At 45.9% G+C, this 15,781-nt stretch overlaps 1 protein-coding gene across 2 annotated transcripts in view; it reads left to right on the top strand.

Moving 5' to 3' along the window:
• RCOR1 (REST corepressor 1) overlaps positions 1 to 15,781 on the top strand; it is an 87,519-nt gene that overhangs the window by 47,900 nt on the left and 23,838 nt on the right. For both annotated transcript variants that reach the window (XM_087747753.1, XM_087747754.1), the window contains one exon: positions 14,895 to 14,947. In XM_087747753.1, coding sequence (XP_087603879.1) covers positions 14,895 to 14,947 — 53 coding nt within the window. The remainder of the gene's footprint in view (positions 1 to 14,894; positions 14,948 to 15,781) is intronic.

Below are 15,781 nucleotides of genomic sequence, written 5' to 3' on the forward strand. Positions count from 1 at the left end.
TTTTAATGCTGTGCCTTGTTAACCATTAATCCTGGGTACAAATCACTTACTGCCTTGCCCTTATTAATACCAAAGTGGAATGCTGCCAGCATGTTCCATATCTACTGCCAGACTTCTGCCTTTGAGGGGTCACTTGCATAGCAGTTGCCACCATTAGTGAGTAGTTCACAAAGTTAGGCCAAAGCTAGAAGTTTGTCCTGTCTCTTTTGAAGAAGAAAGAAAGAAAAAATTGCCATTGTGCAGTAACTGAACATTTGGACTTAAAATAACTGTACTCCCCTTCCAGCTCTGCTCCAAATACCCCGTGTGCTGTGGCTGGTGTTGCACCTCTTACAAAGAGCTTGCTCTCAAAATGAGACTCCTGAGAGGCTCTCTGAGGACGTGGTGCCATGGAGGGCGACTGTTCTGGCTGTGCTGGGATGCTGTCATGGAGGGCGGGGAAGGAGAAGGGGAGAGAGGAGGAGTGAGGTCTTGAGCAAGGTGACATTGAGGAGCAGGAACAGCTAGGTGGAAGACAGGCATCTGCTCTCCTTGAGTGGCACATGGGGAATGGGGAGGGAGGGGGGAAATAGTGAAAAATGCATTGTAATGATGCTGTGGAAATCCTGCACAGGATAGAGCTGGGCCAGCATGAAGCTATTAATAAAACAGCAGTGTCTCTCTCTGTGCCAAGTACGCCAATGGGTGGAACCATAAAAATGACATTGGGTTGGTTTAGAAATGAGCAAGTGCTGGCATGCTGCAGCTGCCCAGGAGCAAGGGATGGAAAGCGGGCGGGAGGATAGGATGTGATGATTGCTTTTATGCATCTGCAGTTCAAAGGTGAACTGCAAGAGGAGAAAGATGTATTGTTTTGCTAGTGATAAGCTCTGTTTTGAAAGTAATTTTTCTGCTATCTTCCCGACAGAATATGTGTGCCGCTAGATGGGAGTTTCGGTTTCTCACTGATGTCTTGATGTCTGTCTCCAGTGGATTTATGGGGTGTCGCTGAAGAGGCAGACACTGTCCCTAATACCCATGGGACAACGGGTCATGGATGGAAGCTGGGTCCCCTGGTCTTGCAGTGCTGCTTCTGTTTGACCTGCTGGTTGATTGGCATGCCAACTTTGGATGCTCACCAGTCCCTCCCTCTGTTACCCCATGCTGCAGCTGGCTCCCTGCTTTACATTATGCCTGCCTTGGTGCACTTGGAGAGAATTTAGACAGCCTCCCTCCCCCTGGGGAGGGGAGGTAGAAGTGCCCAGGGGACCTGGGGACAGGGGAACGCCAGAGTTATGGGAAGCAGCGAGTGCCCCAAGGTGCTCCGTGATCCTCGTGGTGTGTGATGTGCTTGGCCAAACGCCGTGGCTGGGGGGAAAGGGAGGGGTGGTCCCTAAATGTGCTGCAAAACCTGATGCTGGGAAGGCAGCAATGTGCCAGCTGAGGCTCTGATGGAGGAAGAAGTGCTGGTTGCTATGGTTACTAAGGATATTAACCCTGTGGTGTCTGGATGGGCAAGGTTTAGTTAACTGTGCCACAGGCTGGGTAACGGTTTGGGAGCGTGGAGCTGCAGTGCTCCACCCTAAGAAGCTATGAGTTGGCATTCAGGATCTCAAAAGCCTATGTCCCAGCCAAGTCTGTAAGTGTGTCCTGGTCATTACGGTGTCAGCAGCTTTCTTTGGGAGAGAGTGAGTTTTGGTAGTTGTCCTCTGTTGTGAAGGTGAGGTGAATCCCAAAATTTCTGAGGGCAGGTTGGAGGTTTAAATGGCCAGAGTCTGTCTCTAGCTGTAGTTCAAGGGGTGATCTTTGCATAGAACAGACTATGATTATTCTTCAGTTTCTCTTTTAAATGGGATGTTAAACAGGCTTGGAAATCACCTTTGTCTTGAATTTTCTAACTTAAAATCACTGCCATAGTAGAGGACAGGAAAATGTTTTGTCTCCTCAGGTTGCTGAGTGTGTCTGATCATGCTTTGTGTGGCAAGTCTTTGTTTTCAGCACATAGCTGAGCTATAGCTCTTTTAAGCGTTTCTGCTTGGACATATCCTTTCCCCCTCTGCTCACTTATTTTGGCCAGTGAATTCTGTGGACATACGACTCCATCAACTATTGTCGTCAGTTCTCATTTTCCTTGGAGTGTAGGGTACCCTAGCAATAAATAAATGTGAGTGGAAAACCTCAAATGGGAGAGAGCAAAGTGGGGATAAGTGTTGATCTTAAAACCTCCGTTTTAAAAAATGAAGCCCCTATTTAATAGGATGCATTTAAAATAGAAGGGATTAATGCTTTAGAGGTACCCAGGAGCCACCCCCTCCCCAGCACACAGGCACCCCTGCCCTGGGCAGTGGTAGCGAGGGCGAGGATGTAGTTGGGTGCGTGTTCAGCATCAGCAAAGCTGCTTTTTAAGTCCCTCCTCTCCATCGTGCTGTAAACAGGATCCCTGAAACAGTTGGAACTGTGGTTTTATTTTTGGTCCCATCTCCTCTCCAACCCTGATAGCTTCTGTGACCTGCTTTATAACGCATCCCCACTAAAGGTTGCGCTGGCGCTCAGTGAGAGTGCAGCCACCTTGCGCAGGGATGGGAGAGCGGGAGCTGCTTAGGCTTTGCTACCAGTGAGTAAAAGTATTGTTGAACTCTTAGCTGAGCTTATACTTTTTTTTGTGTGTGTGGCTGGCTAAGTGCTGTGGGAGGTTTTGAAAGAAGGAGCGTATGTATTGTGCTTTCCTTGTTTGGGTTTTTTCTGCTCGTGTGTCAGAGGTTTTTTTGTTGAGATGGGTTTTTTTTGGTAGTAGGAAAAGTGTTAGCCTTAAAAAATAGCTGCCAGGTAGAGCCAAGACTTCCAGGTCTCTGAGGGGTGGACTTCAGGAGTTATAATTCTCACCTGAAGCTAGGTCTTATGTTTTGTCACTCAAGTAACGATAGCAGAAAAACCAAATTTATGATCTTGCTGTTTGTATGCACTCCTTCCCTAGAAATATCAGTTTGTTGGCTGTCCCAGTGACAGCAAAAAGGATTAATGGAAAAGCAGGATTGGGTTTATGTTTATCCCTAATCCAAATTTCATATTATGCAGTGAACCTGGCAGCTGTGAAGCTTGGATGCAAATACAGTAGCTGAAGAATATAACTCCATGAATTCATAAATGAGAGAACTGGTGTTTAATTTAAGATTCTGCTTGAGTTTAGCTGTAGAAATAATAGTCATGGCCACTTCTCCCAGCAGCTGCAGTTGCTGCACTCCAGAAAATGCTCAAAAGATGAAGGTGAAGGGATGCAATTTTTCATTTTAGCTGAGGCAACTTTCGATGCTTATAGTAGCAATATTGTGAATAGCAAAAAGAAGATACCAGGCTTCAAAAGCTGTGGGTGTATCCCAGAAATGGCTGAGTTGCCTCAAACTTAGCTGCAGTTTCCCCTTTGTTTGTCCTCTGCTGTGCTAGTTGCTGTTGCAATGCTGTGTGGAAATCTCAGAGCAGATCTTTCATCCTTATTGCTGCAGGTTGATATTTCTGGATCCTGAATGCATATTTAAATTAAGATGAGGTTTTAACCCTTTCACAGCAGTGGTTTATATTGGAGCTAAGAAAGCAATGTAGTTTGAAAGGACTAGGGTGTGTGTTTGGGATGGATTTTACCCAAGGTACAGTGGATTTTGTTTAAAAAAAAAAACAACAAAAAACCCCACAAAACCAACCAAACAAAAAAAACCCACCCACCACCCCCCCCCCCCAAAAGCCCTCAAAACAAAGCAACCCACAAACAAAAAACCTAAAGGAGAGAATGTGTTGGAGAGTATCGAGGAAAAGGATGTCTTAACTAAGGTAGCTGTGTTATCCTGGAGGAATTTTTGCTGCTGGGAGGGGCAGTCACCAGTTTCTTCATGTGCCTTGTTCTCTCCTGCCACCTGTTTGTTCCTCCTTTTTACTGCAGTGTGACACAGGCCTTCTCCGAATGTGTCGAGATGACCCAGTTTGAAAATGCCGGCTGCCACTACTGTTGCTGCTGTGGGGACTGAACTGGTGCTGGTGCTAGGAAGAAGCTTTTGTCCTAAGAGAAGTTTAGCGACAAGATGACGTGGATGTAATGGAGTGATGATAGCTGTGTTGAGTTACCCTGGCAGCGAGCCTTCATCTGAAACACATTTGGGAGCAGTCCTAGCCAGCCTGATAGACGCTGTGTGAGTTGTAGGACCAGTATGACGAGAACTAGCAGGCTGTAGCTACATCGTGCTGCTTGGACCCAGCCCTGGGATGGGCTGAGTGCGCTCCAGTCTTGCTGGTCTTAGTGGGAATGGCAGGCTCAGAGCATTTCAGAGGACTAGGTCCTTTTTCCTCACGTCTTATCTCTTACTGTAGCTGTGAGGGAGGAATAAGAAGGGTCAGGGAACTGGAGGGTAACTAATTTATTTTTTTTTCCCTTCTCCCCCAGCCCTGAGCAGGTTAGTCAGCAAATGCACCAAGTGCATGTTTATAGGGATGTGATGGGAGCTGTGCACAGGCAGGGAGGAGCTCTTGTGGGCTATGTCCTCCACTGAGGAATGCTTGAGGAGGTCATGGTCATAACAGCTTGCTGTGATGAGTTCATGTGCTGCTGAGTGTGACCTTTACAGAGGTGCTAGTGCAGGAGGCAGAGCAGCGAGGCTTTCTCAAGGACATGTGCCAGAGCTTCCCTCACCATAATGTGTTTGCTGTGGCATTATTTGCTCTAATTAGGAACCACTCCCACTAGTTATTTTTCCTGTACTCTTATTTTTGCACTCCACATTAAGTTACTTTCCTGATCATGTGCTTTTCATGCAGATTCATATTATAGTTGGGTAGCAATGCATATTCATATTATGGTAGGGTAACAATGCAAATTCATATTCAGTGAATTTTCTAGCACTGCAAAGATTAGTAGTAATACATAATAACTTCTCAGCAAGGACTGGCCTTCTAAATCCTGGCTAAAAGCCGTGACCACCTATCCCTGATACTCCAGGATCTAGTTGATGACATTGGTTTATCGTAGGCTTTTCTGCTCAGCCTTTTAGGATCAGCCTTGAAGGCTGTTCTAAATTGACTTCATTTTATGTATTCTTGAATACCTGAATATCTGTCAACATAACACTAATGCTTTGGTTTAGAGGGTACTACAAAGATTATGTTGTCCAAGATCTGGCTGTTTAAGCTTGCTGTCTTAATGCATGGGCTTCTTGGAGGGGTCAAAAACACTTCTTTGCATCTCTTTGGTGTCAGACCTGTAGGAAGTAAACAAGTGCAAGAATGGATGTATTGAGTGTTAGTGTCTCCTGAAGGCTAGCCTGCCTACAGTAGGGCAATCCGTGTGAGTTCGTCAGTGGGTAGCTTCTGACCTCTGGTGAGGAACGGGCTCTTCACCTAAACTTCTGTTTATTACCCAGGTTCTCATGTTGTGTCGGGTAAGGTACCAGGAATTTTAATGAAGCACTGCTTCTTAACCTGCAGTAGGCACTGCTTTATGTTGCCTTAGTGCATGGCCTGCCTTATTAAGCAGCCGCTTAATCAAGCAGCTGAACTGTTCTTGCAGGAACCAGGAATAGGAACTTTCAGGAGAGGGATGGGGCAGACAGCGGGGGGGCAGAGCCACAACCACTCTCGAGGTAAGCCGTTCCCTTTACCTTGTGCAGCACTCTGTGCATTGGAAGTGTTTGTCTTGTCTGCATTGTTCTGCTTCCCGCTAACTTGCTCACATCCAGCTGATGTGAAAGGGAGGGAAATGGAGTCTTTCAAAGCAAGTTTGAGACCTGATTTTTTCATTCTTAGCACCCAGGTGCAGTAGTGCAATGAGTGGAGTTGTGGGAAGGCTCTTGCCTCCTCAGAAAGGGCCAGCCCCAAACATCTGAAAGTAGATTTTTTTTTAACCGTAGATGTAAAGGAACAAAAGCATCTCAGTAATACTTCAGAAAATATAACTGAAGGATTAGTTCCCCTCCAACATCAAGCTGCCTTCACTTAGTCCCTATCATTCTTTATCTAATTTTGCTGGAAGCAAGTTTCGTACAACTTGTTCATGAGTGCAGAGGCCTCCTGAGTTGCCGAGACTATTATGTTACTCATAGAGCTGAGCCTGGAAGTGGGGGGACTGGCTGAAACAAACAAAAAACCCAAAAACCAAACAAAAACAACAAACAAACAAACAAAAAAACATTGCAGCAGCCCACTTGCCATTTGGGATGATGGGGTTCTCCTGTTCCAGCTGCTGAGGAGCTGGATGTGGGCAATTACAGCTGGAGGCTCTCTCCTGTCCGTGAGCAGCTCCTGGCTCTCGGAATGTCTGCTGAGGGCAGCTCCTCTCTGACTCTGACCTTTCGCTGCCTGCTGGCTTGCCCGATGCTTCCTTTCCGCCCAAGTGACATCCTTCAAGGAGGTAGCTAGGGGACAAATTGATCATTTCTTTTGCTTTTGTATCCGTTATAAAGGGGGTCAGCATGGCTTCTACTCTCTTATCATAGGCTTTATTATCGGTAACAATAATAATGAGCTGTAATTTAACCTGATGGCTATTCTGCTCCCACTCACCCCTTGTGTGTGTGCCCTCATGCTGCACAAAGACCCTGTGTCATGGGGCAGCGAAGGTACCCATGCTGTTGAGGAAGCCTGGCTCTGATACAGTGCTTTTATTAGTTTGCATTCCTACGGCAATGGGGAATATAACAGTTCTGGTTTTAGACAGGAGCTTTCAAAATCTTATGGAGGGTGGAAAATGGACCTTGTGGAAGGTTTCACCCTCTTTAGAGGGCTTTGAGTCTGGATATTCTTTGGTGGCTTCTGAAGCTGGTTGACAGCAGGTTACTTGACCAAGCTTTATGTGCTATTTTGCAGACCAAGAATTTCAGCATATATAGCATGACGTGGATGAAGAGCTGAGGATGTTCCTAGGTAGAGTACTGAAGTCTTGTATCAGACTGCTAGTAGTCTCAATCTGTGGTCTCCCGTGCCGATTCTGTCATCAGTGTGTGTCAGACTGTATTTTTTCGAATTAGTGAATCTGGCTTTTGGAAAGGATGCACTGGATCAGACATTCTCAAGGAGTGCAAAAACTAATTTCCATAAGAAAATCTGCACAAGGGAGGTTTCTTCTAATCCAAGTCACCATCTCCTGCAGTGATCTGTCCGATCAAATAATTTTTTAAATATTCTACCCCTTGTCACAACTGTATTGATAATGTTGCTACTTGCATTGCTTGAGCATGTTGCTGCCTGTAGTTGAAGTATATAATCTGAGGTTATAACCTCTCAGTAGAGTTAACTCAAGACATGGTTTGACAGCAGAATAAATCTGGCTTTAGGGCTCCTTGGACTGAATTGAGAGCACTGTGCTGAATAATGCAAAGAGCTGTTCTGCTATAAACTCGCTTTGTTGTTCCGGCGCGTGCTCTGTGCATTTATCCTGTCTGTAACTTCCTGCCCGTGTCTTGGAAGGTCAGACGTGGGAATTCCCTCTCAGAAGCTACTGTGTGCTGGTTTTATGTTTGTACATGGCCTTCAAACCCAGTATCAGGTGCTCTGGCTAATTACATTTAATATAGTCCAGTGCCTGTGTCTGATTTAGGATCAGGTTTGCACTGCTGAATGATCCAGCCATGCTCAGATCCCGTATGGTCACAGATTAGGTCCCCAAGTGATCTGATGTGACTCTGCCTATTCTGTGCTAGGTCCCAGAGACGGTGTTTCCTCTTTGCTGCTGCCCTGTCAGATCTCCCTCGTCCCCTTCTCTTCTGTGGTACATACGGAGACGTCTGAGCTCGTGATACCCAGGGCTCTGTAGAAACTGAAAGCTGTGCCACTCCCCCCGTAAAGTGGTGGTCAGTGCTATGGCAGAGCAAGTTTCTGGCTGAAGGTTAAATGTGATGGATGTGTAAGAAGCAGTCTTTTTTCCCAGAGGGTCCTCCATGGATGTCCTTAAAATGGGCATCCACGTGGTCTTTCTGAGGGAGAGCAGCAGCAGCATCAGAGGGCAAGAGAGGCAAGAGAGCATCAGCCGGCTGGCTTTCCTTACGGTAATCCTCATTAATACACCACCCCACGCATATGCACACTGTGTTGAGCCTTTTCTTGATGTGATGGTGTCAGCTGAGGGTGCAGCTTTAGGAAGGAGCATATGTTGGTAAAAGCTTTAAAAGTAACACCTGTGTACTAGCAAAAGGCCTTTCCTGGTAAACAATTTAAAATAGTTTTGGCAAGCTACAAAAACTATGCTAGATTTGTCAGTACACCTGTGTCTGCAGTACAACTTTCTTGCTGGTATAGCAAAACATAAAGGCAGATGAGTCAGGTCTTTAACTATCACTGGAGTTTCAACTTTGGACTTGCCCTTAGATGCAGGCCATGCAAACAGCAGTATTAAAAATAATAAAAAAAAAAAAGTGGGGAGCGAAATAGGCTGTTTCTTTTCTAGCTTATTAGTGTGCACTGCTTGGGTGGGCACTGGTTGCCTTTGTGTGACAAAGGAAGCTTTTGGTAGGTATCAGGGCTTTTAAAGGGATAAATCTCCCAGCAGTGCGGAAGTCCATTTTATTCCTTGTTTTCTGCTCTCTGAGGCTGTAGTTTCCAGGTTCCAGGTGTGGTTCCATGAGTAACTCTTTCCTCACCAGTGCTGGTTTACATAGCCATGCCTGTTCCTGCCTACCTGCTCATCCCTGCCACTGTGCTGTGCCAGGGCGAGGAATGAGTTGCACTTTTGGCTGAGCTGGTCTCATCCCTCGCTGGAACTAGGAGGGCTCGTCTCTTCTCAGGCTTGTGTAACCTCACAGCAAAGTGATTTTTATATGGTGTACAAAACTGTTTGTTTTATGAATAGCATGCCACTTTGGTGGTGGTCAGCTGTTCAGTGCCTTGAGTGGCTCCAGAGCCAGTGGAAGAGAAGGGGGCAGCCTGCGTAGCTAGGGCGACAGGAGAGTCTGGCACCACCCCTCCTTGGTAGGTGAGAGCACCTCCATACACTTTCAAGCACCACCACTCAGTGCTTGTATGGCTTCACTGCTGCTTGGGTGAGGGAGCTAATGCAGCAAGAGAGGGTTGGTTGTTTTTCAGGTGGAACAGTTTCCCAGTTCGGTTCCCTGGGGGTCCAGGCAAATGTTTGTGCTCCCAGGTGGGAAGAGGTGGCTGGAAGCTAGGGGTGCTTAACCTGGCCCTGCTGCCAGAGGAGACTTCTAATGCAATGGCACCCTACAGTCCTTGGTACGTGGACAAGAGATGATACACAAGTAAAATCTGAGCTATAGGGAGGTAAGTGGGTGGGTGGTTGAGAGATACTGTGGCGTCCCATAACTCAAGGTACCCTGCCCTGCTGCAGGGTATTTTCTTCTGCTCCTATTCAGGTAAACTTCTCCAGGAGAGGTTGGTTTTCCTTTGCCTTGCAGTTGTATCCAGACTTTTCCCTCACCTGCTGCAGATGCAATGGAGTTGAGGCCTAAATCCTCTCATGCCTTCAGTTGCATGAAGTGATGTTTAAGTAGCCTCTGTGTCTCTGCAACTAGGACTCTCTGTTCCTAGAGACAGTGTTTAAGGAGGAGGCTGTATGCCTGCCCAGGTGGGTGCAGCACGGGGCACAAAACATGGCTGTGCTCTGACTCTCCGCTCCTCCTGCCTGTGACACACATCACATCTTGCTAAGAAGAGGAAATAGCTTTTCCAAAGCAGAGGACCTCTTTAAATAGGCAGAGTTTATTTTCTTTTAAGTGATTCTGCCCATAAAAAGTGGTCAAGCCACCTCGCTTTGATCTCTGCCTGCTCCCCCCTGCCTCCTGTTGCAGCTGGCGTTAGGGGGACACTTGTCCAAACTCGTGCTTTTTGCAGCTTCCTCGCCTGTGCTGGGACCACGAGGTGGCAGGGTTGTTCCACCGATGCTGCGAGGGCGGCGGGACGGCAATGCAGCTGCTCATTTTTATAGCCAAGGCAAAAACTGTCCTTAGTTGTTTGTGTACCATAATAACTGTGTTTTGAAATTTGGAAGAATTTCACATGTATGTGTCTAATTCATGCTCCTTATTTTCTTTATATAACATTGATTTGTTGTGGGTCTTGACTTCCCCCTCCCGCCCCCGTTCTCAAGGGAGATGGAGGGGAGGGGGAGATGTACAGCAACATCCAGAATTCCTCACAGGTTCCAGCATTGATCAAACCCTGTGAAGCACATTATGGAGGCTGTGAAGGCTGCTGCTTTTGTCCTCATTTCACCCCGTTCTGTCAGGGTATTGCATCACGTAATATGCAAAGTGTTCAGAGCTCCTGCAGTACCCCAGTAATAGGGGTGAACTGAGGTTGCAGCAACAGCTCTACCTCTGCATTCCTGTTGCTTTCTGTAGGCTTTAGCACACTTGCTTCTGCTGCAAACCCTCCTTGGGGTCACTGAGTCCACTAAACATGATGCGATGCTTGTGGGGTCATTAAGAAGCAATTTGGGTAGAGGGGAGAAATTCTCCCGAAGGACCCAGAGATCATTTAATCTGATCAAATGGTGATGAGGGGAGTTATTGCTTCCAGGCATTTCTCTTTTCAGAGTTCTCCCACCCCCCTGAAATTAATGCTCCTGTTTTACATCTCTCAATTCACTGTTCTAGGATGCGGGACTAAAAATCAGCAATGCAGTTGTTTGCTCTTCTCTCCTTCCCTCTGTCAGCCAAGAGGGTCCCCTTTCTTTTGCCTCTAGTGAGGAATTCTTGCAGGAAGATGATTAGCAGAAGAAAAGGGTGTAGGAGAAAGGCGGCTGGAAACAAGACCACATAATTCAGGGGGCTGACAGCACCATTTTGGTCAGAAACCCTCCTCTCTAGGTGGCGGGGGGGAAGCATCTTTCTCTGCTTCCTTTCCCACTCCCTTGCGTTTCCCTTGTCAAAGGGCTGTGTTAGTGCTAGACCCGGGGTTCTTCGGTCATCTCATAGTAGACCTCACTCCTTGTGTTAGGGAGAGGTGTTTTTTAGCATCTGAACACTGTGCTCCTCGTTGCTGGTGACAATGTGTACGTGGGGCTCTGTTACCTTTGCGTCCTCACCTTTTGTGCTACTTCTGCCTTCCTGAGTGTGACTGGCTGTAGGAAGGGGCTCTTTGGGCCACTGCTCACTCCATTTTGGGTGCGGGGTGGACAAGGGGGTCCTGCTCACCTCCACACAGCTAAAATGCATACAGGAGAAGAAATGTAGCCAAATAGGTAAAGAAATACCAGTTTATGATTCTCTTCTCTGTCCCTCCCCCCATCTGGTTTCTAGTAGCAACGAGAGCCTTCACAGGAGCAATACATCTCCTGTGTCACACAACTGTCTCTATTCAAGTATCATTGTCTTTTTGGCCTGGTCTGTGCTGAAGTATCTTTCTGGCATAGAGAAATGAGTTGGATGGGAGGGGAGGATGCTCTTGCCTGCCCTGTTTTGGGAAAAGTTATGCTGGTAGAAAGAGTGCGTGGTGGTGTAGTTTATGCTGGGGGAAATGGGATGGGATTGCTTTATGGCTCGTGCTTATTCTCTTCTGGAAAGAGGTTGAGAGCCGTGCTGGCAAACGTCCTCTTCTGGTGTAAGCAAGGCTCTGCCCCAGGCTCCTCTGGCTCTGAACTCTGATGTCTAAACAGATTGCTGGGTTACATGCTGAGCGTGACTGAATGCCACTGAAACGCAATGGAGCAGAATTTCATGTGCCCTCTGCCCTGGGCTTGCTAGAGGTGTGCGCGGAAGACAGAGATGGAAGAGGGCATTTATTTATCTGGTGTGGCATGTGAAGCATTAAGCTTGTGGCAATTCCAGGCTCTACTGGTATGGGAGACTAAAGGGATCCTGTGACTCAGCTGGTGCCGTGCTCTTTCTTGCTCACTTCGTATGGAGGGGGATGGTAAAGAACAAGCAATCAGAAGGATTGCTCAAGGGACTGTCATACCTCTCGGATGGTGCAAGCATCAAAGCAAGTGAGCCCGCAATTAGCCAAGAAATGACAAGCAGAATGGGCTAGATTGTCAGTAAGCAGGCAGGAAACAAGCCAAGAGCGGAGTACGATGGCGTACTCCTTGTCCTTCCTTCATCCACAAACGCTCTTTTAGTGTATAGAAGGAGCATTGCCATGTGCTCATGGTTGGTTTACTGCCTTATTGCCTCTTTCTTATTTTTCTTTTCTCTTCTTCCACTGTAACAATGAGGTGTAACACTGAGGTGTTACAGACTCCCCTGTGACAAGAAAAGCATCCTGCCTCCTTTCATGGTGTCCGATCACTCACAGCCTACTGTTTGGCTCTGTGGTGTATTGACTTGATTCAAGAGAAATCCTATTGATATGGGGGGACTTTGCTAATGTTCTTGCTCAGTTAGGAGAGAAAATGCTGTAAATGATTTTTTGGGGGGTGGAGAGCAAAGGGGAGGAGGTATGTTTTTATTGCTTATAGCATCTGGCATCAGAAAGGTAATATGCTGGAAAGGAGAACAACCTCATCTCTTCTGTGTATATATTAAAGGATAAGATGCTGAAGTCAAGTCAGGAACTGTAGATCTTTCTACAGTGAAAGCAAGCTAGTTAATGCAGCAGTACTTAGCATTCAAGAGCTTAATTCAGCCTTGGACTTCAGAGCATTCAACTCCTTTCCCTCCCCCTTAGACAAAATGTATAACACTGCATGTGCAATACCTGTCCTAAGAAAGCTGAGGGCATTTAGCTGAAGTACAGGGAAATGCTGCACTTAGGGTTTCCTGGCAGCCTTTGGCTTTGGTGTGGATATAAAGTCTGGAAGCATCTCAAGTCGGTCTTCTACCCACATCCTACTGATGTTCCCTGCTCTGTTTGTAGTGTGGAGGGAAGGGACGGGGCAGTTTCCTTCTCTGTCCCCATTTCCCCTGCGTGGTCCTCCTGGATCATGTTCTCCCCTTGGGGTGTGGTTTTGCAAGTTGGTTTGGTTTTGGTTTGTTTTTTTGTTTTCCATGGCAAAGCTGATTTCCGAGGTTACTACCCATTGGTCACCCTCAGGATGTTCTATTAGGCAATGCAGCAGTTTCAGCCTAAGAAGTTTCTATCACTGTCCCCATCACCTCCACTGTCTGTGCAACTATCTTATTATGTTTGCCTTGTGCAAGACAAGGTTGTTTGTAAGAAGGGATAGTTTTTTATCCCAGTTCAGCATGGTCCTTAGAAACAATTTGTTGACTTGGAGGGGCAGATGCATTTGTGCTGCAGGGGTGCAAATGAATGGTTGTGACTACGCCTTTCTCCAAAGGGCTAATAAAACTTTTACTGAATGTATCCAGAACATGGTCCAACAAACAGGTTCGTCAGCCCCTTTGGGAGTCCCCATTGTGTGCAGGTGGGAGCTTGGAATAGCAAGAACCTCATGGAGTGTCCTTGCTAACGTGGAACTGTGCCTGTGTTTACTGCATGCTCTTCTGCCACAACACGTGGCTGTATTAATGTTCTCATGGACTTTTCCATGGCACTTAAAAAAGCCCTTTTTTGCAACACCTTTTTGTGAAAATTAACTAATGCATAATATCACATGTTGTATTGTCTGCTAAGATGGAATGTCTGCTTTAAGTACCTAGATTTAACTTCTTTGTATTGATGACAAGCTGAAAATAAGAGGCTGGTGCTCTCCTGCTGTGCATTTTCTGATCTCTCCTCTCTGTTTTCCCAATACCTTTTGAGTTCATTGCTTAGTTTGCTCAGATGAAGGAAGAATTGAGGAGTGTCCCAGCTTGAAGGAAAGGCTTTAAGAAATGCCATGCTATTATACACCAGAGACACCATGTGAGAGTCCATAAAGGCAGAAAACATGGGAGAAGCACATCTGAGAGCTGAAGTTAATTGTGAGGCCCAAACCATGGGAAGTGTGGCTTCCTTAGCTGCAGCGCACACAGAACCGCTTCCTTCCGGAGGTGCTGCGCATGCTCTCCATGAGTCGGGTGCTCAGCACAGGAATTTGCTTGCATTCCTCCCTGGGTATCTGCAAAGAAGGAAGGGGGAATGATTTTTGAGTTCATTCAAAATGAAGTCTTTGTCTTGAAGTCCAAAATTTGTAGAAGAATGAGAATTCTAGCTGTGTGTACCAGTTCCAAGTCTTTCAGGGTACTAGCATATTGAGGATCCTACAGACAACCAGTACTTTCACCATCTTCCACTCCATTAGGTGAAGTAGGAGTCTCACCTTTTAGCTGGTATTTTTTTTTTCAAGGGTGTTATTATCATTACAGTGCGTTTAATAATGACCAAGCACGAGGGCACAGGCTTCAGAACACCACTACTGGTACTGACTTTGATCCCAGCCCTCTCAAATGGGTGCTGTTGGATATAATGCAAGCTCAGTCACTCATACTGAAAGAGATATTTGTGTTTTAGTCCCATTTGTACAAAATAGAACTCCTCAGGGCATCTTCACATTGTAAAGGTAAAAGCTTGTGGGGGCATAATACGTAGAGGTGGGGCTTGCTCCAAGATGAAAATTGCTGAGGCATAAGGGCTGAAGAATTTGCCAAGATATCTGCAGTGGTTGTGCAACACTAGGAGTCTGGCAGTATTGGAACGTATGGATTGTCTCTGGGGATTTTTGTTCTTAAGAAAATAATTGCTTTGGGGGATTTAAGAAAAAAAAAAGTAGCTGAGACAGTCATGTCTATAGCTTTAGTGAACAAGTTCTAAAATATTATACGCTATGTTTCAGAAGTACTGGAACTGGATTGGATATCATGTGTCATTTGGGCTTGTTAAGGAAAATAGGTAGCAGTTTGTCTGGTGACTGTTGTTTTTCTTTTGTTTCCTTCCTTTTCTGAATTGTTGGAAACAGCAGCTTTTCATGAGAGTCCTCTGTGGAGGATGCAATGACCATGACTGAAGTCAGAGCTGCAGGACTGGGTTTTAGACTGGAAAGGGGAAGGGAAGAGGAGATGAGATCATTATATGAAATGCTCTTATGCCTTCTCTTTGTTTTTCAGTGGACGAATATATTGCCATTGCTAAAGAGAAGCATGGATACAATATGGAGCAGGTAACAACCCTTTCAATACTTACTTCATTTTAAAATCTTTTTCAGCAGGTATTAAAACATGACTTAAAGTGACTGCCTAGAACTGCTTCTTCCCTTCTGTACTATTTGTTTTCTCCTCTCCTGCTTCTCCCAAAACTGACTGTTCCTAATAGTAACCTGTGCTCTGGCAATATGGAGTTCACCCCTAGTTTTACATGAAGCATCAAGAGAAGAAAAAAAAAAAGACCAAAGCCAAAACCACTGTAATTTCTAACAGAGTTTGGCCGTGAGTATTATGCTGCCTATCATTACTACCTCTTGAACACATTCAGAACCCCTAAACAACGTTAAAAAGATTGGCTTGTCCTTGGACAGCTGCCTGGTTGCATTGCAGTTTCCAGTTGACTGCTCCATCTCTGCTTCATGGATGTCTTGACAGTTATTAATGAGCTGTTGAACCATCATATGCTTTTCTGATGCAAACCAATATCCACAGTTATTTACAAATCATTTTGCATTTCATAGGTCAGCCTTTAGCCTAAGGATGGAAATCCTGGTCTGAGAAGCGGACCTCTCCTTTACTCCACGTGGTCTAGGATTGTGTACTAATCTTCCATGTGTTAACTAACATTGATTTCAGCACTTCTCTGCGGAGATGAGCAGAGCTGTGCCTGGGAAGTTTTTGTGAATTCTGTGGAGTTTCCTTATGCACTAATACTTGCCTGGAAAGGGAAGGCGGGGAATCTTATGACTTACTGTAGTGGCAAATTACGTATTGTCTCTACAAAGGGATTCTACAAAACCTTGGAAGTTTGTGAAATTGTTCAGGCAAAGGCCATGAACATAGAAACCAAT

Source organism: Nipponia nippon, unplaced genomic scaffold (genome assembly GCF_047370975.1).
Source record: "Nipponia nippon isolate SJK-2023a ecotype South Korea unplaced genomic scaffold, ASM4737097v1 scaffold_11, whole genome shotgun sequence".
NCBI lineage: Eukaryota > Metazoa > Chordata > Aves > Pelecaniformes > Threskiornithidae > Nipponia > Nipponia nippon.